The 22,880-nt window shown below is 44.3% G+C and overlaps 2 protein-coding genes across 2 annotated transcripts; one reads left to right on the top strand and one right to left on the bottom strand.

Annotated features, from left to right (window-relative positions):
* Window positions 1-2,044: 2,044 nt before the first annotated feature.
* LOC129862014 (vesicle transport protein GOT1B-like) lies at window positions 2,045-6,263 on the bottom strand. Its single transcript, XM_055933294.1, has 5 exons — window positions 6,128-6,263; window positions 5,718-5,809; window positions 3,805-3,983; window positions 3,420-3,501; window positions 2,045-3,145 (listed from the first exon to the last, which is right to left on the bottom strand). The coding sequence occupies exons 1-5, from the start codon at window positions 6,150-6,152 to the stop codon at window positions 3,107-3,109; spliced, it is 417 nt and encodes a 138-aa protein (XP_055789269.1). The 5' UTR covers window positions 6,153-6,263; the 3' UTR covers window positions 2,045-3,106.
* Window positions 6,264-6,335: 72 nt separating this feature from the next.
* Window positions 6,336-22,801, top strand: LOC129862013 (UDP-xylose and UDP-N-acetylglucosamine transporter). Its single transcript, XM_055933293.1, has 10 exons — window positions 6,336-6,717; window positions 6,940-7,053; window positions 7,193-7,295; window positions 7,440-7,489; window positions 7,649-7,730; window positions 7,976-8,036; window positions 9,013-9,122; window positions 9,822-9,897; window positions 19,470-19,545; window positions 21,828-22,801. Exons 1-10 carry the CDS (start codon window positions 6,641-6,643, stop codon window positions 22,078-22,080), a joined length of 1,002 nt encoding a protein of 333 aa, XP_055789268.1. The 5' UTR covers window positions 6,336-6,640; the 3' UTR covers window positions 22,081-22,801.
* The last annotated feature ends 79 nt before the right edge of the window (window positions 22,802-22,880 follow it).

Genomic DNA, 22,880 nt, shown 5'->3' with positions numbered 1-22,880 from the left:
AAGACTGCTGAACAACGAATCAAATGGCCACCTGGACTATCTACATTGACCCCCCCCCCCCCCTTTGTTTTTGCACTGCTGCTTATCGCTGTTTATTATCTATGCATAGTCACTTTACAAATTACCTAGACTATCCGGTACCCCAGCACATTGACTCGGTACCGGTACCTCCTGTATATAGCCTCCTATTGTTATGTACATTTATTGTGTTACTTTTTTATTGATTTGATTTTAGTTTATTTAGTAAATATTTTATCAACTCTTTCTTGAACTGCATTGTTGGTTAAGGGCTTGTAAGCATTTCACTGTAACCCTAACCTGTTGCATGTGACAAATACACTTTGATTTGATGGATGGTGTTCAGAGTGGTGTGATGGCAGTGTCCAAAATGGTACCCTATTCAGGGGTCAAAAAAGTGTATTTTATAGGTAATAGGGAGCCATTTTGGCCACAGGCCATGTTAAGTATGGTGGACTGTCAGTTAAGTTAGACTACTTTTGTTTTTTATCACCTCAGAGTTTATGAATGAAAGTCCACCATACAGTGACCGTCTTCCCTGGTCCCTCATTAGCTTCTTAACTTTCCCTGGTCCCTCATTAGCTTCTTAACTGTCCCTGGTCCCTCATTAGCTTCTTAACTTTCCCTGGTCCCTCATTAGCTTCTTAACTTTCCCTGGTCCCTCATTAGCTTCTTAACCGTCTTCACTGGTCCCTCATTAGCTTCTTAACCGTCTTCACTGGTCCTTCATTAGCTTCTTAACTTTCCCTGGTCCCTCATTAGCTTCTTAACTTTCCCTGGTCCCTCATTAGCTTCTTAACCGTCTTCACTGGTCCTTCATTAGCTTCTTAACTGTCCCTGGTCCCTCATTAGCTTCTTAACTGTCTTCACTGGTCCCTCATTAGCTTCTTAACCGTCTTCACTGGTCCCTCATTAGCTTCTTAACTGTCTTCACTGGTCCCTCATTAGCTTCGTAACTGTCTTCACTGGTCCCTCATTAGCTTCTTAACTGTCTTCACTGGTCCCTCATTAGCTTCTTAACCGTCTTCACTGGTCCCTCATTAGCTTCTTAACTGTCCCTGGTCCCTCATTAGCTTCTTAACCGTCTTCACTGGTTCCTCATTAGCTTCTTAACTGTCCCTGGTCCCTCATTAGCTTCTTAACTGTCTTCACTGGTCCCTCATTAGCTTCTTAACTGTCTTCACTGGTCCTTCATTAGCTTCTTAACCGTCTTCACTGGTCCTTCATTAGCTTCTTAACTGTCCCTGGGCCTTCATTAGCTTCTTAACTGTCTTCACTGGTCCTTCATTAGCTTCTTAACTGTCTTCACTGGTCCTTCATTAGCTTCTTAACTGTCCCTGGTCCCTCATTAGCTTCTTAACTGTCTTCACTGGTCCCTCATTAGCTTCTTAACTGTCTTCACTGGTCCCTCATTAGCTTCTTAACTGTCTTCACTGGTCCTTCATTAACTTCTTAACTGTCCCTGGTCCTTCATTAGCTTCTTAACCGTCTTCACTGGTCCTTCATTAGCTTCTTAACTGTCCCTTGGGTATTATTATAACCCATTGTGCGCTAACTGTGAACTGTCATTACTCCTGAGGCAGAAAGTTCATCCACAGGTTGGAGATATCCGATTCAGATTCAAAAGCTTGTAAGTTTTGAGGGGGGGGGGGGCAACAACTCTTCCCTGCGTTATGGACAGTATCCATGCAGTTATGGGGAGCATTAACATTTGATCTTTGAACTTTCATTAGGGCATATATAGAAAACAGAGTATGTATAACCTGTGTTCACTGGATTATCCCGCTTATTGTTCCTAATTATACATGCTACGAATGAAAGGGGGATACTTAGTCAGTTGTACAACTGAATGTATTCAACTGAAATGTGTCTTCCGCATTTAACCCAACCCCTCTGAAACAGAGAGGTGCGGGGGGCTGCCATAATCGACATTCCAATTTAAAGCAGAATTTCCGGTTATTTTAATCTACATTACTGTCATCTGAATTTCATGTGTCATTAAAACAAATTTGTCTGACAAACAGAATTTTAAAAACATACTTTATTTCAAGCATGTATTTACAAAAGATACTGTACATTGAGTAAAACATCTCTCTGACAACAAGCCTCTTAATACATTAAATAGAAAGTGACTTGTAAAGCCAAGCTGTGAGACCAGCAGTATCTGGGCTGTAGAGACACATTTGTAGTATTGGAGGCATTTGTTTTAGCTCGCGCAGTGTCCCGGGTGGGTGGAGATTTCCTGTAGGACCAATGGAATAGACTCAAATTTGAAAATTCAGCTCACAAGGTGCCCTGGACGCGCTAAAACAAATGTACCCGTTGTGCGCTCAGGGCTATTTATCTACAACAGCTCCAGATACCATTCATGGGCAGGTGTAGCAGGTGTGTATTCAGTGACGCTGAACATTCTGAACATTGCAGATAGAAATAGAATAAGCAGAGCTGACGTAATTCTCTGACAATCATATCTGTTCTACTCTATACATTTCTATCTGAGCGTTCTGTAACGCTACAGCCTCCAGAATAGGCCCCAGGTGTAAAACAAGCTGTGTTCTCAACAGCCGTACAAAATCTTCAGAAACGCTTCTTCATCATCAAGGTAACCCAAAAAACGATTTTCTTCGTGACGCTACAGGCACAACATTCCAATCTAGAACATATCTATCAATGTAGAAGGCATCTGTAACAGATTCCAGACTCCTCCATAGAGATGTCCATTCCAGTGGTTGGTCCAGTCACATGTCAATCATCATCATCAGTCGATCAGGAACGGACAGTAACACAAAAAGGGCCCAATTCACCCATTGGGCTTCGAAATAAAGTAGTCCTTTAGTAACAATGTCCATCAATGGCAACCAGGTTACGAAGCCGTTTCCTTATTGTCAAAATAAACTTTACGATGCCAGTCGTATTCATACACCTGCCCAAAATAACGTTATATTTCTTTGAACAGAAAGAGGTTTTTGATTCACAGCTTTGACCTTTAACTTGTGTTGACCAATATTAGTTGACCAGTAAGGAACAAAGTCCCCATTATAAATAGAGTTAAGCGATGTAATATCCTCCAATCCAAAGGTTGTCACTGTTATACCATATTGTTGCTGTCGCTGACTTTGTCCACCAACTGAAGAAGAGAGAATTTGATTATCAGTAAACCACAATCTTACCAATTCAGGGGCTGGTTTCCCGGTCACAGATTAAGCCTAGTCGTAGACTAAAAGCTCAACAGAGAATCTCCATTTAAGCACTTTTTAGTCAAGGACTAGGCTTAATGTGCATCTGGAACCCCTCCACGAAAACAGGCACAGTGATGAAAAAAAGCAAGGAGACAAAAACATCTGACTGGCAATTCTATGAACTTTGCCACATTACACACAGCAAATAAACGTGATACTTACTCCACTAATCCCTGGGAGGTTGAGTATGGAGCCGAGGACAGGCACCCTTCTGATGAAGCCTACTGCCACTGGGAAAAAGCCCCTGTAAAAGAGAAGAGAGTGGCATAGAGAGGTGAGAGACTGAGGAGGACTATCATTTAGGGTGAAATTCAAAAGTATTTTTCTTGATTCATCACATCCTTGATACATCACACACCCCCCCCCTTCCCAAAATATCAGAGGGAAGCAAACGGGAGAGCACTGGAGGAGAATATATAAGGTTGTTTCTCCTCCAAAGCTCTCATCGCTTCCCTCTGATATTTTGATTAGACAAGGAGAGAGGAAGCAAGGAAAAAACTTGAGATTAGCCCATTTTTTGACCAACATTAATTTCAGACCAACTCACCTGAATAAGAGGAAAAATCCATAGATCTCCAGCACCACTCCAATGATGGGCCAGCCAATCAGAACCACGATCACACCCCCCAGGAAGAAACTGGTGGCTTTAAATTTGTGTCTCTGGAAGAAGAATTTGAAGGTACGCTCCAAGCCGATGACAAAGGCTAGGCCTGCTACAAACAATATCTGACACACAAACACAGGGAAAATTAATGAACAGAGGATTGGCAGTACTAGCCTGGCTGCATCCAAACTGATTTATACTGAACTAAAATATAAATTCAACATGCTACAATTTCAAAGATTTTATCGAGTTACAGTTCATATATGGAAATCAGTCAATTGAAAAACATTCATTAGGCCCTAATCTATGGATTTCACATGACTGGGAATTCAGATATGTATATGTTGGTCACAGATCCCTTAAAGAAAATAGGTAGAGGCGTGGATCAGAAAACCAGTCCGTATCTGGTGTGACCACCATTTATTTGCCTCATGCAGCGCAACACCTCCTTCGCATAGAGTTGACCAGTTGACCAGAGTTGATTGTGGCCTGTGGAATGTTATCCCACTCCTCTTCAATGGCTGTGCGAAGTTGCTGCATATTGGCTAGAACTGGAACATGCTGTCGTACACGTCGATCCAGAGCATCCCAAACATGCTCAATGGAAGACATGACTGGTGAGTATGCAGGCCATGGAAGAATGGGGACATTTTCAGCTTCCAGGAATTGTGTACAGATCCTTGCGACATGGGGCTGTGCATTATCATGCTGAAACATGAGGTGATGGCGGCGGATGAATGGCACGACAATGGGCCTTAAGATCTCGTCAAGGTATCTCCATTCAAAATTGCCATTGATAAAATGCAATTGTGTTTGTTGTCAGTAGCTTATGCCTACCCATACCATAACCCCACCGCCACCATGGGGCCCTATGTTCACAACGTTGACATCAGCAAACCGCTCGCCCACACGACACCATACACATGGTCTGCGGGTGTGAGGCCAGTTGGACTTACGGCCAAATTCTCTAAAACAACGTTGGAGGTGGGTTATAGTCGAGAAATTAACATTATATTCTCTGGAAACAGCTCTGGTGGACATTCCTGCAGTCAGCATGCAAATTGCACACATCCTCAAAACTTGAGACATCTGTGGCATTGTGGTGTGTGACAAAACTGCACATTTTAGATTGGCCTTTTATTGTCCCCAGCACAAGGTGCACCTGTGTAATGATCATGCTGTTTAATCAGCTTCTTGATATGTCACAACTGTCAGGTGGACGGACGGATTATCTTGGCAAAATATAAATGCTCACTAACAGGGATATAAACATTTTTGCCAAATATTTGAGATAAACGAGCTTTATGTGCATATGGAACATTTCCGGGATATTTTATTTCAGCTCATGAAACCTGGGACCGATACTTTACATTTTGCGTTTATATTTTTGTTCAGTGTAGCTACAGTTCGCTGTTATTTCACTTCAGGTGAAAGGTAGTGGCGAGGTAGTGAAATCATTTTGGATGCAAAGCTAGTGCAGTACAGTATGTCATATCACTTAATTTAGCTATACAAACTGCTGGAGGTCACATACCAATAATACCAGCTAGACAGGTCCTGACACGATGGTTTAATCAGAAACCCTGATAATACTGTCGCTAAGGAAGTGTCGCCATGCATTACAACAGAGAATCATCAAAGGCCTCCACAACAATAGCTGAAAGTGTTTCTTCCAGAGAGAAAGGAGTATAGCAGCAGAAATACGTCATTATTGTTACTTTACCATAAAGAAAGTTGGTGCACATACACACAGAGGGGCATCTATGGCATACGTCATACCATTATGATTATGTAGGCTTGGGCTGTAACTCACATTTAATACCATTATGATTAAGTAGGCTTGGGCTGTAACTCACATTTCCAATGGCAAGAAGAACTTTGTCAAAAAACAGGACCATACCGAAGAAGAGGAAGAACACGCCAAAGCCTGTCAACCCCATCCCGATCTCTGTGGAGCCAAAATAGATGTCAATACATAGTGAACTTACGCTTTCCATTGACATTGATTGACACCTTCATTCATCCATCCATTCATTCATATGGGCACTCAGTCTGCAGATCAGGGAACTCATGAGTACGAACTACTGTACAGATTCTTCTAACTAGCGATGCCTAGCTGCAATGATATGACTAGCATTGAAGCTCATAAAATAGGGCGATAGGCCCAACTGGTCCCATTCATTAAATTATGGCTAGCTAGAAGAAGTAGTACACAAAGCGAAGAAACAAGCTTAAAACATTTCATTTATAAATTAAATGGTCTTACTTTGTGAATCCGTTAGAGATATCATTTTGGCTGCAGTGTAGCAATTGGCCAATAACTACTGCTCATTCAATAATCGTTAGATAGCTAACTAGCAGTCTCTGTTGTGTGAAGCTTGTTGACAGCAGAGGAGAGAAGCTGGCGCCACGTCTTCTGGAACACGTACGTACGCTCAAATGATACGTTCGCAGGAATCAGTTATCCGCAGTGCTGCGTAGATGCAATTTTGTTGTTCCTCGTTGTAGAAAATGGGGATCTATTTGTAAATATTTAAGCTACTACCACTTGGATGTTCTTTCTATCAAGGCTCTCTGCAGTTCAGATTTCTTTGAACAAGACTATCTTTATGGGAAATGTGGTTATCCGTGTGAAAACTACAATACCCATGCGTACCAATTTATTTATCTAGCTTTATCTCGGGCAGAAACCTGTGTTTACACAATGTCCTCGTTAGAAATACTCTTGAACAAGTAACGTATATAATTTTCGACAAAGTTTTTACCGATAACTGCAAACATGAACACCATTTTTGCAGTACTTCTTGTTTTTGTTGGGTGCTGCAGCAATGTTGTGTTTCTGGAACTACTTGTAAGGTCAGTTATTAACTGAACGAATGAACTATTGACTGCGCTAGACTAGGCTACTAGCTTCCATGGTTAAATTAGGTTAAATCTTTCCAGTATTTCTGCATTCTTTGGCTGTATAGCTAAGATGATGTTTCGCTTACATTACAATATTATATTATGTAGGCTAGCATATTACCTACTAATGTATACTATTCATGCACACTTTTAATGCATTCTGCCTACTCCCAGAACGTTTCCAGGATGTGGCAACATTGTGACCTTTGCTCAATTTGCCTTCATTGCATTGGAGGGGTTCATCTTCGAGACGAACTTTGGAAGAAAGAAACCAGCTATTCCAATGAGGTAGCCAAACGTCTGTATGTCTAGTTATCGTTTTGTTGTGTGCTTGTCTGTCTGCGTGTCGGTCCGTCTGTATGTCTATTAAGAATGAGATGAGAAGCACAGTTTTCATTCAAACTTTGTGTTTATTTCTTCTTTATAGCAACTATGTGATCATGGTGACCATGTTCTTCACTGTCAGTGTGATCAACAACTATGCCCTCAACTTCAATATCGCTATGCCTCTGCACATGATCTTCAGATCTGTAAGTATATCAATTTCCTTAGTCCAAATCAATTTCCTTATAGCCTAACTTTAACTCAATGTCTGATGCCTCATACCACCTATTACCATCTAAAATCTCTTATTGGTTGACTAAGCGTGTGCTTTGTGTGTTATATCTCCACAGGGATCATTAATAGCTAATATGATCCTGGGTATAATAATTCTGAAGAAAAGGTATACATCCCTGCCTAATATCTTTTGCATGCTCAGACTGCTGTTTATAATTGTGATCTTATGAGCTTAACTATATTTTTATAGATCTTATAGCTTATTTGGTTATCCAAACTCTGATAGGAAGGTTCTAAAACCAGGTACTGCATCTTTCCCCTGCAGGTATTCAATGAGTAAATATCTCTCCATAGCGATGGTGTCTCTGGGTATCTTCATATGCACCATTATGTCGGCCAGACAAGTGGTGAGGTCCTCATTAACATGTTTCTGTTCAACCACACACTTTTCTTCCATATAAAGTGCATTGTGGGTTGCAGCTTCGCAGTTGTGTTGTAGCAGAGTTGTTAATAACATTGTTACACAGTTGCAACACTTTGTTACACACCTACAGTACATGTTCATAGTGTACAGTGAGATCTTTAACTCAACACAGAACAACATAATACGTTACGCTGTGCTATTTAGTGACCTCTGTTTTTCCTTGTGCAGAACACAGGGGCCGAGGGCTCAGAGGAGCAAGATGTTTATGCCTTCCTACACTGGCTGCTAGGTAAGTTTGCCATGGACTGTTGGGTGTGTACAGGATTGATTTGAGTGAGTCATCACTCCCACTCAGCCAGAAGTCTTTGTTGACTTGCATTTTTGATATTGAGATCGTTACCTGAGCCCAGACAAGTTGGGACTGACTACATTTTAACCGAGAACTGGCCACTTATTGTTTCAGTTGACAGTTTTAATTTTTTATTTAACCTTTATTTAACCAGGCAAGTCAGTTAAGAACAAATTCTTATTTACAATGACAGCCGACCCCAGCCAAACCCGGACGATGCTGGGCCAATTGTGCGCCGCCCAATGGGACTCCCAATCAGCCTGGATTCGACCCTGGGGACTGTAGTGATGCCTCTTGCACTGCGATGCAGTGCCTTAGACCGCTGCGACACTCGGGCGGAAAAATGCTTGAGATACGCATGCACAACTCTAACAATCACATAAATAAACCACAAATTCATGTCAATGGGAAATGACTTGATTTGCATAAATTCTATTTACGCCTGCAGATCTCAACTCAGAATTCCACCCCTGGTGCATTACCTATCCAATTCCCTATTTAATGTTTACATACTAGCTGATCCCAAAGACTTCCAGGCATTGTGCTAACGCTTGATAAGCATTGGTTCGTGAAACTACCTCTAACTTCCTTCATACAGGGCGCAGATATAATGTGGTATCCACAAGTTCATCTGAATCTGGGGAGTCAAGCTAAACAAAACAAACTTCCTTCAGTGTTTGAAAAGAAATGGAACTCACTCAGCCCCAGCCTGATTCTCTCTGTGTGTGTGTGTGTGTGTGTGTGTGTGTGTGTGTGTGTGTGTGTGTGTGTGTGTGTGTGTGTGTGTGTGTGTGTGTGTGTGTGTGTGTGTGTGTGTGTGTGTGTGTGTGTGTGTGTGTGTGTGTGTGTGTGAGAGAGATCAGTATCTCAACCATGATCCACTTCATTTTCTGACCTAGCTTTGTTGTTATTCTAGGGATCGCCATGTTGACCTTTGCTCTGCTCATGTCTGCGAGAATGGGCATTTTCCAGGAGACCCTGTACAAGCAGTATGGCAAACACTCCAAGGAGGCTCTCTTCTACAATGTGAGTGTCAACCAGGGCTTAGACGATACTATCAACGCGATACTCTTTAGTAACGTGGCAAGCAAACAGAACACAAAGTGGAAATTATCCCTAATGTTGTCATCCAGAGTCACATTTATTTATTTTATCAAGCTATAGCACACAATATTTTACATACAGCAGGTTTAAAAAAAGGACCAAGAGTTTTGTCTGCTTTGTGTTTTCATTTTTTGCCTTGGAAAAAATATCGCAGTAGTGGTATCATCACAGCCCTAGTGTCAACCCCAAACTCCTGTATGCAATGCATTTCATACCTGACCGATGCCGTACACTTCTTCAAGCAAAGTAACTAACAAAAGTGATTGTCGTGTATCCCCTGGCAAGGGCGATAAAAAGCTTTGCTTCTCTCACCAAACATAGTGCTCCACCATACAATAGTACAAAGCCTAATCCTTAACATTTGCTGCAAACAGAGTTGCTGAATTGTCAGTGTTTTGTGTGCATTGCTTGATTTGTACTGTACCTCTATGAATGTATGTCTCTTCTCTGCACATTTAGTTTCCTTGACGCAGATTAAGTTTAGTCCTGGACCAAAAAAAACATTTCAATGGAGATTCTCAATTGAGGATGTTTTCTAGTTTAGGACTAGGCTTCATCTATGTCTGGGAAATGTACCCATAATCTCTGACATTGTAATATGTTTTGTTGTTGCCATCTCAGCACTGCTTGCCTCTTCCTGGGTTCCTGCTTCTGTTCTCAGATATCTACAACCACTGTGTCCTCTTCAGTCAAAGCAGTGAGTTAAAACACAGTCAAATATTTGAATGAAACATGTCAAAGTAACCTCATTGAGTAGAGTTGCAAAGTTCCTGTCATGCCCTGACCTTAGAGAGCCTTTTTATGTCTCTATTTGGTTTGGTCAGGGTGTGATTTGGGGTGGGCATTCTATGTTCTTTATTTCTATGATTTGTGATTCTAGGTTTTGGCCGGGTATGGTTCTCAATCAGGGACAGCTGTCTATTGTTGTCTCTGATTGGGAATCATACTTAGGCAGCCTGTTTTGCCACTTTAGGTTGTGGGGTGTTGTTTTTGTTAGCTCTGGTGAGCCTTCAAGACGTTACGTTCGGTGTTGTTTTGTTTGGTGTTTGTTTTTTTTAATAAAGAAGCATGAACACGTACCACGCTGCACCTTGGTCTTCTTCCCACGAGCGTGACAGTTCCCAAGTTTTAAAAACATTTTTTTTAGCCCAGTTGGAGGATTCTCTTCCTGCTTATTTCTTCATGGTTCCAAAAAACCTCTGGGATTTCTGAACAACCTGGAAAAAATCTGTTAACTTTCGAATTTACAACTCGAATCCTCATTCAGTGTAGTAAAAGGACTTCAAACCTCAATCTAAGGTTAAGTTTGTTGTTGTTGTCTTTGCTGACTGAAGTCATTTATGCTTTGTTGAATCTACACTGATCAAAAATATTAATGCAACTTGTAAAGTGTTGGTCCAATGTTTTATGAGCTGAAATAAAAGATTCCAGAAATTTTACAAACGCACAAAAAATGTATTTTGCTCAAATTTTCTGCACGGAGTTGTTTACATCCCTCTTAGTGAGCATTTCTCTTTTGCCAAGATAGTCCATCCACCTGACTGGTGTGGCATATCAAGAAGCTGATTAAACAGACTGATCATTACACAGGTGCACCTTGTGCTGGGGACAATAAAAGGAATGTCCAACAGAGCTGGTGCCAGATCATTTAATGTTCCTTTCTCTATCATAAGCGGCCTCCAATGTCCTTTAAGAGAATTTGGCAGTATGTCCAACCGGCCTCACAACCGCAGACCACGTTTAGCCACACCAGTCTAGGACTATCCACATCCGGCTTCTTCACCTGCGGGATCACCTGGACAGCTGATGAAACTGTGGGTTTGTACAATTGAAGAATTTCTCAATAAACTGTCAGAAACCATCTCAGGGAAACTCATCTGCGTGCTCGTCGTCCTCACCAGGGTCTTGACCGGACTGCAGTTCGACTTCAGTGGGCAAATGCTCACCTTCAATGGACACTGGCACGCTGGAGAAGTGTGCTCTTCAAGGATGAATCCCAGTTTCAACTGTACCGGGAAGATGACAGACAGCATGTATGGCGTCATGTGGGCGAGCTGTTTGCTCCATGGTGGGGTTATGGTTTGAGCAGGCATAAGCTACGGACAATGAACATAATTGCATTTAATCTATGGCAATTTGAATGTACAGAGATATCGTGACGAGATCCTAAAGCACATTGTCGTGCCATTCATCCGTGGCCGTCACCTCATGTTTCAGCATGATAATCCACAGCCCCATGTCGCAAGGATCTGTAAACAATTCCTGGAAGTAGAAAATGTCCCAGTTCTTCCATGGCCTGCATACTCACCAAACATGTCACCCATTTAGCATGTTTGGGATGCTCTAGATCGACGTATACGACAGCGTATTCCAGTTCCCACCAATATCCAGCAACTTCGCACGGCCATTGAAGAGGAGTGGGACAACATTCCACAGGCCACAGTCAACAGCCTGATCAACAATATGCGAAGGAGATGTATCGCGCTGCATGAGGCAAATGAATGGTGGTCCCATCAGATACTGACTGGTTTTCTGATCAACGCCCCTACCTATTTTTTAAGGTATCTGTGACCAACAGATGCATATCTGTATTCCCAGTCATGTGAAATCCATAGATTAGGGCCTAATGAATTTATTTCAATTGACTGATTTCCTTATATGAACTGTAACTCAGTAAAACCGTTGAAATTGTTACATGTTGCGTTTATATTTTGTTCTGTGTGTGTGTGTACAGTACCAGTCAAAAGTTTGGACACACACACCTATTATTTTCAAGGGTCTTTCTTTATTTGTACTATTTTCTACATTGTAGAATAGTAGTGAAGACATCAAAACTATGGAATAACACATATGGAATCATGTAGTAACCAAAGAACTGTTAAACAAATCTAAATATATTTTAGATTCTTCAAAGTAGTACGACAGCGTATTCCAGTTCCCGCCAATATCCAGCAACTTCGCACGGCCATTGAAGAGGAGTGGGACAACATTCCACAGGCCACAGTCAACAGCCTGATCAACAGGCTTTGTTAAAACAAAGCAGCCAACAAGTGCTCAGCATATGTGGGAACTCCTTCAAGACTGTTGGAAAAGCATTCCAGGTGAAGCTGGTTGAGAGAATGCCAAGAGTGTGCAAAGCTGTCATCAAGGCAAAGGGTGGCTACTTTAAAGAATCTCAAATATAAAATATATTTTGATTTGTTTAACACTTTTGGTTACTACATGATTCCATATGTGTTATTTCATATGTCTTCACTATTATTCTACAATGTAGAGAATAGTACAAATAAAGAAAAAACCTTGAATGAGTAGGTGTGTCCAAACTTTTGACTGGTTCTGTGTCTATGTTTTTTATATACAGTCGTGGCCAAAAGTTTTGAGAACGACACAAATATGAATTTCCACAAAGTTTGCTGCTTCAGTGTCTTTAGATATTTTTGTCAGATATTAATATGGAATACTGAAGTATAATTACAAGTATTTCATAAGTGTCAAAGGATTTTATTGACAATTACATGAAGTTGATGCAAAGAGTCAATATTTGCAGTGTTGACCCTTCTTTTTCAAGACCTCTGCAATCCGCCCTGGCATGCTGTCAATTAACTTCTGGGCCACATCCTGACTTATGGCAGCCCATTCTTGCTTGGAGTTTGTCAGAATTTGTGGGGTTTTGTTTGTCCGCCCGCCTCTTGAGGATTAACCACAAGTTCTCAATGGGATTAAGGTCTAGGGAGTTTCCTGGCCATGGACCCAAAATATCGATCTTTTGTTCCCCGAGCCACTTAGTTATCACTTTGCCTTATGGCAAGGTGCTCCATCATGCTGGAAAAGGCATTGTTCATCACCAAACTTTTCCTGAATGGTTGGGAGAAGTTGCTCTCGGAGGATGTGTTGGTACCATTCTTTATTCATGGCTGTGTTCTTAGGCAAAATTGTGAGTGAGCCCACTCCCTTGGCTGAGAAGCAACCCCACACATGAATGGTCTCAGGATGCTTTACTGTTGGCATGACACAGGACTGATGGTAGCGCTCACCTTGTCTTCTCCGGACAAGCTTTTTTCCGGATGCCCCAAACAATCGGAAAGGGGATTTAGAGAAAATGACTTTATCCCAGTCCTCAGCAGTCCAATCCCTGTATCTTTTGCAGAATATCAGTCTGTCCCTGATGTTTTTCCTGGAGAGAAGTGGCTTCTTTGCTGCCCTTCTTGACACTAGGCCATCCTCCAAAAGTCTTCGCCTCACTGTGCGTGCAGATGCGCTCACACCTGCCTGCTGCCATTCCTGAGCAAGCTCTGTACTGGTGGTGCCCCAATCCCGCAGCTGAATCAACTTTAGGAGACGGTCCTGGCGCTTGCTGGACTTCCATGGGCGCCATGAAGCCTTTTTCACAACAATTGAACCGCTCTCCTTGAAGTTCTTGATGATCCGATAAATGGTTGATTTAGGTGCAATCTTGCTGGTAGCAATATCCTTGCCTGTGAAGCCTTTTTTTGTGCAAAGCAATGATGACGGCACGTGTTTCCTTGAAGGTAACCATGGTTGACAGAGGAAGAACAATGATTCCAAGGACCACCCTCCTTTTGAAGCTTCCAGACTGTTTTTCGAACTCAAACAGCATGACAGAGTGATCTCCAGCCTTGTCCTCGTCAACACTCACACCTGTGTTAACGAGAGAATCACTGACATGATGTCAGCTGGTCCTTTTGTGGCAGGGCTGAAATGCAGTGGAAATGTTTTTGGGGGAGTCAGTTCATTTGCATGGCAAAGAGGGACTTTGCAATTAATTGCAATTCATCTGATCACTCTTCATAACATTCTGGAGTATATGCAAATTGCCATCATACAAACTGAGGTACCAGACTTGGTGAAAATTTATATATGTGAAATTCTCAAAACTTTTGGCCACGACTGTGTGTATGTGTGTGTGTGTATATATATATATATGATAGTAAAGAAGTGACTTTACATGTTATGTGTTATGCTGGTGAATGAGGACCCAAAAGCGACTTAACAAAAACAGAGTCTTTATTCCAGTCTTAAACAAAACGGTACTCCAGGATATATCTTAGATGACACCTGCTCACACGCAGCATCTGTTGAAGGCAAAAACACGACAGGGCGGAACCAGGACACAGAACAGCAAACCTCAAACAAAGATCCGACAAGGACAGAAGCGGAAAACAGAGGGAGAAATAGGAACTCTAATCAGAGGGCAAAATAGGGGACAGGTGTGAAAGATTAAATGAGGTAGTTAGGAAAATGAGGAACAGCTGGGAGCAGGAACGGAACGATAGAGAGAGAGCGAGAGAGGAAGAGAGGGAGGGGAAGAGAGAGGAATAAAAAGAGGGAAAGAACCTACTAAGACCAGCAGAGGGAGACAAATGGAAGGGAAGCACAGGGACAAGACATGATAATCAAATGACAAAACATGACAGTACCCCCCCACTCACCGAGCGCCTCCTGGCGCACTCGAGGAGGAACCCTGGCGGCAACGGAGGAAATCATCAATCAACGAACGGTCCAGAACGTCCCGAGATGGAACCCAACTCCTCTCCTCAGGACCGTAACCCTCCCAATCCACTAAGTACTGGTGACCACGTCCCCGAGAACGCATGTCCATGATCTTCCGTACCTTGTAAATAGGTGCGCCCTCGACAAGGACGGGAGGGGGGGAGGGAAGACGAACGGGAGCGCGAAGAAAAGGCTTGACACAAGAGACATGGAAGACAGGGTGGACGCGACGAAGATGTCGCGGAAGAAGCAGTCGCACAGCGACAGGATTGACGACCTGAGAGACACGGAACGGACCAATGAACCGCGGAGTCAACTTGCGAGAAGCTGTCGTAAGGGGAAGGTTACGAGTGGAAAGCCACACTCTCTGACCGCGACAATACCTAGGACTCTTAATCCTACGTTTATTGGCGGCTCTCACAGTCTGCGCCCTGTAACGGCAAAGTGCAGACCTGACCCTCCTCCAAGTGCGCTCACAACGTTGGACAAAAGCCTGAGCGGAGGGAACGCTGGACTCGGCGAGCTGGGACGAGAACAGAGGAGGCTGGTAACCAAGACTACTCTGAAACGGAGATAGCCCGGTAGCAGACGAAGGAAGCGAGTTGTGAGCATACTCAGCCCAGGGGAGCTGTTCTGCCCAAGACGCAGGGTTTCGAAACGAAAGGCTGCGTAAAATGCGACCAATCGACTGATTGGCCCTTTCTGCTTGACCGTTAGACTGGGGATGAAACCCGGAAGAGAGACTGACGGAAGCACCGATCAAACGACAGAACTCCCTCCAAAACTGTGACGTGAATTGCGGACCTCTGTCTGAAACGGCGTCTAACGGGAGGCCATGAATTCTGAACACATTCTCAATGATGATTTGTGCCGTCTCCTTAGCGGAAGGAAGCTTAGCGAGGGGAATGAAATGTGCCGCCTTAGAGAACCTATCGATAACCGTAAGAATCACAGTCTTCCCCGCAGACGAAGGCAGACCGGTAATAAAGTCTAAGGCGATGTGAGACCATGGTCGAGAAGGAATGGGAAGCGGTCTGAGACGACCGGCAGGAGGAGAGTTACCTGACTTAGTCTGCGCGCAGTCCGAACAAGCAGCCACGAAACGACGCGTGTCCCGCTCCTGAGTAGGCCACCAAAACCGCTGGCGAATAGAAGCAAGCGTACCCCGAACACCGGGGTGGCCAGCTAACTTGGCAGAATGAGCCCACTGAAGAACAGCCAGACGAGTAGAGACAGGAACAAACAGAAGGTTACTAGGACAAGCGCGCGGCGACGCAGTGTGAGTGAGCGCTTGCTTTACCTGTCTCTCAATTCCCCAGACAGTCAACCCGACAACACGCCCTTCAGGGAGAATCCCCTCGGGGTCGGTAGATACCACAGAAGAACTAAAGAGACGGGATAAGGCATCAGGCTTGGTGTTCTTATTTCCCGGGCGATAGGAAATCACGAACTCAAAACGAGCGAAAAACAACGCCCAACGAGCTTGACGTGCATTAAGTCGTTTGGCAGAACGGATGTACTCAAGGTTCTTATGGTCAGTCCAAACGACAAAAGGAACGGTCGCCCCCTCCAACCACTGTCGCCATTCGCCTATGGCTAAGCGGATAGCGAGCAGTTCGCGGTTACCCACATCATAGTTGCGTTCCGATGGCGACAGGCGATGAGAAAAGTAAGCGCAAGGATGAACCTTATCGTCAGACTGGAAGCGCTGGGACAGAATGGCTCCCACGCCCACCTCTGAAGCGTCAACCTCGACAATAAATTGTTTAGTGACGTCAGGAGTAACAAGGATAGGAGCGGATGTAAAACGCTTCTTGAGGAGATCAAAAGCTCCCTGGGCGGAACCGGACCACTTAAAGCAAGTCTTGACAGAAGTCAGAGCTGTGAGAGGGGCAGCCACTTGACCGAAATTACGAATGAAACGCCGATAGAAATTAGCGAAACCGAGAAAACGCTGCAACTCGACACGTGACTTAGGAACGGGCCAATCGCTGACAGCCTGGACCTTAGCGGGATCCATCTGAATGCCTTCAGCGGAAATGACAGAACCAAGAAAAGTGACAGAGGAGACATGAAAGGCGCACTTCTCAGCCTTCACGTAGAGACAATTCTCTAAAAGGCGCTGGAGTACACGTCGAACGTGCTGAACATGAATCTCGAGTGACGATGAAAAAATCAGGATATCGTCAAGGTAAACGAAAACAAAGATGTTCAGCATGTCTCTCAGTACATCATTAACTAATGCCTGAAAGACAGCTGGAGCATTAGAGAGACCGAACGGCAGAACCCGGTATTCAAAATGCCCTAACGGAGTGTTAAACGCCGTTTTCCACTCGTCCCCCTCTCTGATGCGTACGAGATGGTAAGCGTTACGAAGGTCCAACTTAGTAAAGAACCTGGCTCCCTGCAGCATCTCAAAGGCTGACGACATAAGGGGAAGCGGATAACGATTCTTAACCGTTATGTCATTCAGCCCTCGATAATCCACGCAGGGGCGCAGAGTACCGTCCTTCTTCTTAACAAAGAAAAACCCCGCTCCGGCGGGAGAGGAAGAAGGCACCACGGTACCGGCGTCGAGAGAAACAGACAGATAATCCTCGAGAGCCTTACGTTCGGGAGCCGACAGAGAGTATAGTCTACCCCGAGGGGGAGTGGTCCCCGGAAGGAGATCAATACAACAATCATACGACCGGTGAGGAGGAAGAGAGTTGGCTCTGGACCGACTGAAGACCGTGCGTAGATCATGATATTCCTCCGGCACTCCTGTCAAATCCCCAGGTTCCTCCTGAGTAGAGGGGACACAAGAAACAGGAGGGATAGCAGACATTAAACACTTCACATGACAAGAAACGTTCCAGGATAGGATAGAATTACTAGACCAATTAATAGAAGGATTATGACATACTAGCCAGGGATGACCCAAAACAACAGGTGTAAAAGGTGAACGAAAAATCAAAAAGGAAATGGTCTCACTGTGGTTACCAGATACTGTGAGGGTTAAAGGTAGTGTCTCACATCTGATACTGGGGAGAGAACTACCATCTAAGGCGAACATGGGCGTGGGCCTCCCTAACTGTCTGAGAGGAATGTCATGTTTCCGAGCCCATGCTTCGTCCATAAAACAACCCTCAGCCCCAGAGTCTATCAAGGCACTGCAGGAAGCAGCCGAACCGGTCCAGCGTAGATGGACCGACAAGGTAGTACAGGATCTTGATGGAGAGACCTGAGTAGTAGCGCTCACCAGTAGCCCTCCGCTTACTGATGAGCTCTGGCTTTTACTGGACATGACATGACAAAATGTCCAGCAGAACCGCAATAGAGACAAAGGCGGTTGGTGATTCTCCGTTCCCTCTCCTTAGTCGAGATGCGAATACCTCCCAGCTGCATGGGCTCAGTCTCTGAGCTGATGGGAGAAGATGGTTGAGATGCGGAGAGGGGAAACACCGTTAACGCGAGCTCTCCTCCACGAGCTCGGTGACGAAGATCTACCCGTCGTTCTATGCGGATGGCGAGTGCAATCAAAGAGTCCACGCTGGAAGGAACCTCCCGAGAGAGAATCTCATCCTTAACCTCAGCGTGAAGTCCCTCCAGAAAACGAGCGAGCAACGCCGGCTCGTTCCAGTCACTGGATGCAGCAAGAGTGCGAAACTCTATAGAGTAATCCGTTATGGATCGATCACCTTGACATAGGGAAGCCAGGACCCTGGAAGCCTCCTTCCCAAAAACTGAACGATCAAAAACCCGTATCATCTCCTCTTTAAAGTTCTGATATTCGTTAGTACACTCAGCCCTTGCCTCCCAGATAGCTGTGCCCCACTCCCGAGCCCGACCAGTAAGGAGTGATATGACGTAGGCGATCCGAGCTCTCTCTCGTGAGTATGTGTTGGGCTGGAGAGAAAACACAATATCACACTGGGTGAGAAAGGAGCGGCACTCAGTGGGTTGCCCAGAGTAACATGGTGGGTTATTAACCCTAGGTTCCGAAGACTCGGAAGACCAGGAAGTAACAGGTGGCACGAGACGAAGACTCTGAAACTGTCCTGAGAGGTTGGAAACCTGAGCGGCCAGGGTCTCAACGGCATGACGAGCAGCAGACAATTCCTGCTCGTGTCTGCCGAGCATTGCTCCCTGGATCTCGATGGCAGTGTTGCGAGAATCCGTAGTCGCTGGGTCCATTGTGGTCGGATCTTTCTGTTATGCTGGTGAATGAGGACCCAAAAGCGACTTAACAAAAACAGAGTCTTTATTCCAGTCTTAAACAAAACGGTACTCCAGGATATATCTTAGATGACACCTGCTCACACGCAGCATCTGTTGAAGGCAAAAACACGACAGGGCGGAACCAGGACACAGAACAGCAAACCTCAAACAAAGATCCGACAAGGACAGAAGCGGAAAACAGAGGGAGAAATAGGAACTCTAATCAGAGGGCAAAATAGGGGACAGGTGTGAAAGATTAAATGAGGTAGTTAGGAAAATGAGGAACAGCTGGGAGCAGGAACGGAACGATAGAGAGAGAGCGAGAGAGGAAGAGAGGGAGGGGAAGAGAGAGGAATAGAAAGAGGGAAAGAACCTACTAAGACCAGCAGAGGGAGACAAATGGAAGGGAAGCACAGGGACAAGACATGATAATCAAATGACAAAACATGACATTATGTCTGTTGGAGTCTTTCTTGTAATATTATTTTGAGTTCTTGTCCTGTTGTCTTCTTGTTGTCCTCTTGTTGTGCTGTAGCCTAAATGTAATTTGTCTTCCAGCTCCTGTAGAGGTTCCTGTGATTGGCCAGGCTGTTCCAGTGATGTGGCTCTACCTGCTGATTAACGTAATCACACAGTATCCTTGATCAAATTGTATTTGTCACATGTGAAAAGTAACACAAAGTAACAATAACGAGGCTTTGTACAGGGGGTACAGGTTAGTCGAGGTAATTTGAACATTTTGGTAGAGGTAAAGTGACTATGCGTAGATGATTAACAGCGAGTACCAGCAATGTCAAATCAAAGGAGGAGGTGTGGGGGGGGGGGGGGGGGATCGATGTAAATAGTCCGGGTGGCCATTTGATTAGTTGTTCAGCAGTCTTATGGCTTTGGAGCCTTTTGGACCTAGACTTGCTGCTCTAGTACCACTTGCCGTGCAGTAGCAGAGAGAACAGTCTATGACTTGGGTGACTGGATTCTTTGACAATTTGTTGGGCCTTCCTCTGACACAGTAGGTCCTGGATTGCAGGAATCTTGGCCCCAGTGATGACCTGGGCCATACGCACTACCTTCTGTGGCGCCTTACGGTCGGATTCCAAGCAGTTGCCATACCAAGTGGTGATGCAACCTGTCAGGATGCTCTCGATGGTGCAGCTGTAGAACTTTTTGAGGATCTGGGGACCCATGCCAAATCTTTTCAGTCTCCTGAGGGGAAAAGGTGTTGTCATGCCTTTGTTGGTGATGTGGACACCAAGGAACTTGAAACCTCTGGTTGGGATATGTAAGTATGGTCACTGTGGGGATGACGTCGTTGATGCACTTATTGATGAAGCCGGTGACGGAGGTGGTATACTGCTCAATGCCATTGGATGAATCCCGGAACATATTCCAGTCTGTGCTAGTGAAACAGTCCTGTAGGATCCGCATCATCTGACCACTTCCGTATTGAGTCAGTCACGGGTACTTCCTGCCTTATTTTTTGCTTGTAAGCAGGAATCAGGAGGATATAATTATGGTCAGATTTGCCTAATTGAGGGCAAGGAGAGCTTTGTATGTGTCTCTGTGTGTGGAGTAGAGGTGGTCTAGAGTTTTTCCCCGCCCTTTGGTTGCACGTGACATGCTGGTAGAAATGATGTAAAACCGATTTAAGTTTGCCTTCATTAAAGTCCCCAGCTACTAGGAGCGCCACTTCAGGATGAGCATTTTCTTGTTTGCTTATGGCCTTATACAGCTCGTTGAGTGCGGTCTTTGTGCCAGCATCGGTTTGTGGTGGTAAATAGATGGCTACGAAAAATATAGATAAACTCTCTTGGTAGATAGTGTGGTCTACAGTTTATCATTAGGTACTCTACCTCAGGCGAGCAATACCTCGAGACTTCCTTAATATTAGACATTGTGCACCAGCTGTTAATGACAATTCGACACACACCCCCACCCCTCGTCTTACCAGATGTAGCTGTTCTGTGCTGCCATTGCTAGGAAAACCCAGCCAAATGTATATTATCGGTGTCTTCGTTCAGCCACGACTCGGTGAAACATAAGATATTACAGTTTTTAATGTCCCGTTGGTGGGATAGTCTTGAACAGAGATCATCCAGTTTATTCTCCAGTGATTGCACGTCAGCCAATAGAATGGGTGGTAGAGGTGGATAACCCACTCGCCGACGAATTCTAACAAGGCACCGCGATCTCCGCCCCCTCTATTTCCGTCTTTTCTTCACCCGAATATCTAGGATTTGTGCCTGCTCTCGGAGAAGCAGTATATCCTTCGTGTCAGAATAATTAAAGAAAATATCTTTGTCCAGTTCGAGGTGAGTAATCGCTGTTCAGATATCTAGAAGCTCTTTTTGGTCATAAGAGGCGGTAGCAGCAAGATTATGTACAAAATAAGTTACAAACAATGTGAAAAAACATACAAAATGGCACAGTTGGTTTGGAGCCTGTAAAACGGCAGCCATCCCCTCCGGTGTCATTCTGTTACAGTATTATTGCAATTGTTTTATTTGTTTTTAAAGTACACCTAAAGACAAAACATAATCGACAGTAACAAAACATTAAGGACAAAAACCTCAGAAAAGTGTCCTCACAGGGCTTCACTCACGTCACGTAACTCTTACTTGAAACACTTTGTGTGTAGTCACTGAACACAAATGGGCATAATTGGTGGGGAATACATCGCACTGTAAACTAATTAGATGAATGTAGAGATTGTTTTTATACAGCTGTAAGAACGGCACACTATTGCTCTCTGCATACTAGAAGACTATGAACATTCACCTTAAACATGTATGACTGTACATAGTACTCATGCAAGGATATAGAAGAGCCCCCCCCCCCAAAAAAAGCATAACATTTATATTAATGAACATTTATTAAATATCATCATCACCCTCTTGCAGTCCTTCACCTTCTCCTCAGATACGTGTGTATCCGCGGCGTGTTCATCCTGACCACAGAGTGTGCCTCTCTCACTGTGACCCTGGTGGTCACACTGAGGAAGTTCATCAGCCTCATCTTCTCCATCCTCTACTTCAAGAACCCCTTCACCACCTGGCACTGGGTGGGCACTGCCGTCGTCTTCCTGGGCACCCTGATTTACACGGAGGTCTGGACTAGCGTCCGCATGGCACTGAGAGGAAAAGAAGAGCTGAAAGAGAAGAAAGCGGAGTGATACGCAGCACTGAAGGCGGAGTAATACACAGCACTGACGTATCACTCAATGACTGTTTTTCACTTAATCTTTCCTCAATTCCTTGCATCCTCTCTCCTTACCTCATTCTCAAAACACATTGGAGAAGAAGGTCTAGGGAGGGACCTGAGACATTCTCTTCCAATATGACTGTAAAGTAGTAGAGGAGAGAGGATGCGAGGAAATAGAGCCAATGTCACGAGAGTGCCTCTGGCAGCACTGTTGTGTGTGTGTGTACTGTATTTGTTGTAGGTGTGCTTCCCCCCTTCTCTCTCTGCTGCAGTTGCAGTGGGACCACCTCCGTTTTTAATATGATCATAATTATGTATTTTTAGTACGGATTTTCCTATTTCCTTAGGAAAGATGGCTTCCCAATAGGCTTCCCGCCTAACCCATTTTTAAGGACATCACCTAACAGTGGAGGCTGCTGAGGGGAGGACGGCTCATAATAATAGCTCGAATGGCGTGAATGAACAGGCATCAAACGCATGGAAACCAGACCATTCCACTATTCCTTTCCAGCCATTACCACGAGCCCGTTCTCCCCAATTAAGGTGACACCAACCCCCTGTGCTAGACAAACACTACAGTACCTATTGACCGAATAAGCCAAGGCAAGATAAAAAATAAAACACATATTTGTCCTCTGAAGACAAAGGGGTTAATAAAAAAAATAAAATAAGGCAAGCTATTGTGAAACTGATACCGTACTGTTATGTTAATTTTGTTTTGTGAAAACAGTATTTATTTAACTAAATATGAGGTTGGGGATATTCTGATCT

Source organism: Salvelinus fontinalis, chromosome 9 (assembly GCF_029448725.1).
Source record: "Salvelinus fontinalis isolate EN_2023a chromosome 9, ASM2944872v1, whole genome shotgun sequence".
Taxonomy (NCBI): domain Eukaryota; kingdom Metazoa; phylum Chordata; class Actinopteri; order Salmoniformes; family Salmonidae; genus Salvelinus; species Salvelinus fontinalis.
This window is presented reverse-complemented; position numbering and strand designations above follow the sequence as displayed.

Coding starts and splice junctions, on each gene's coding strand:
- LOC129862014 (XM_055933294.1), bottom strand. CDS start 6,152: ATGATATCTCTAACGGATTCACAAA. Junction 3,984..5,717: donor TTCTTCTTGCCATTGGAAAT/GTGAGTTACAGC, acceptor TTTGTGTGTCAG/ATATTGTTTGTAGCAGGCCT. Junction 3,146..3,419: donor ACCTCCCAGGGATTAGTGGA/GTAAGTATCACG, acceptor TCTCTTCTTCAG/TTGGTGGACAAAGTCAGCGA.
- LOC129862013 (XM_055933293.1), top strand. CDS start 6,641: ATGAACACCATTTTTGCAGTACTTCTTGTTTTTGTTGGGTGCTGCAGC. Junction 6,718..6,939: donor TTTCTGGAACTACTTGTAAG/GTCAGTTATTAA, acceptor GCCTACTCCCAG/AACGTTTCCAGGATGTGGCA. Junction 7,731..7,975: donor TTATGTCGGCCAGACAAGTG/GTGAGGTCCTCA, acceptor TTCCTTGTGCAG/AACACAGGGGCCGAGGGCTC.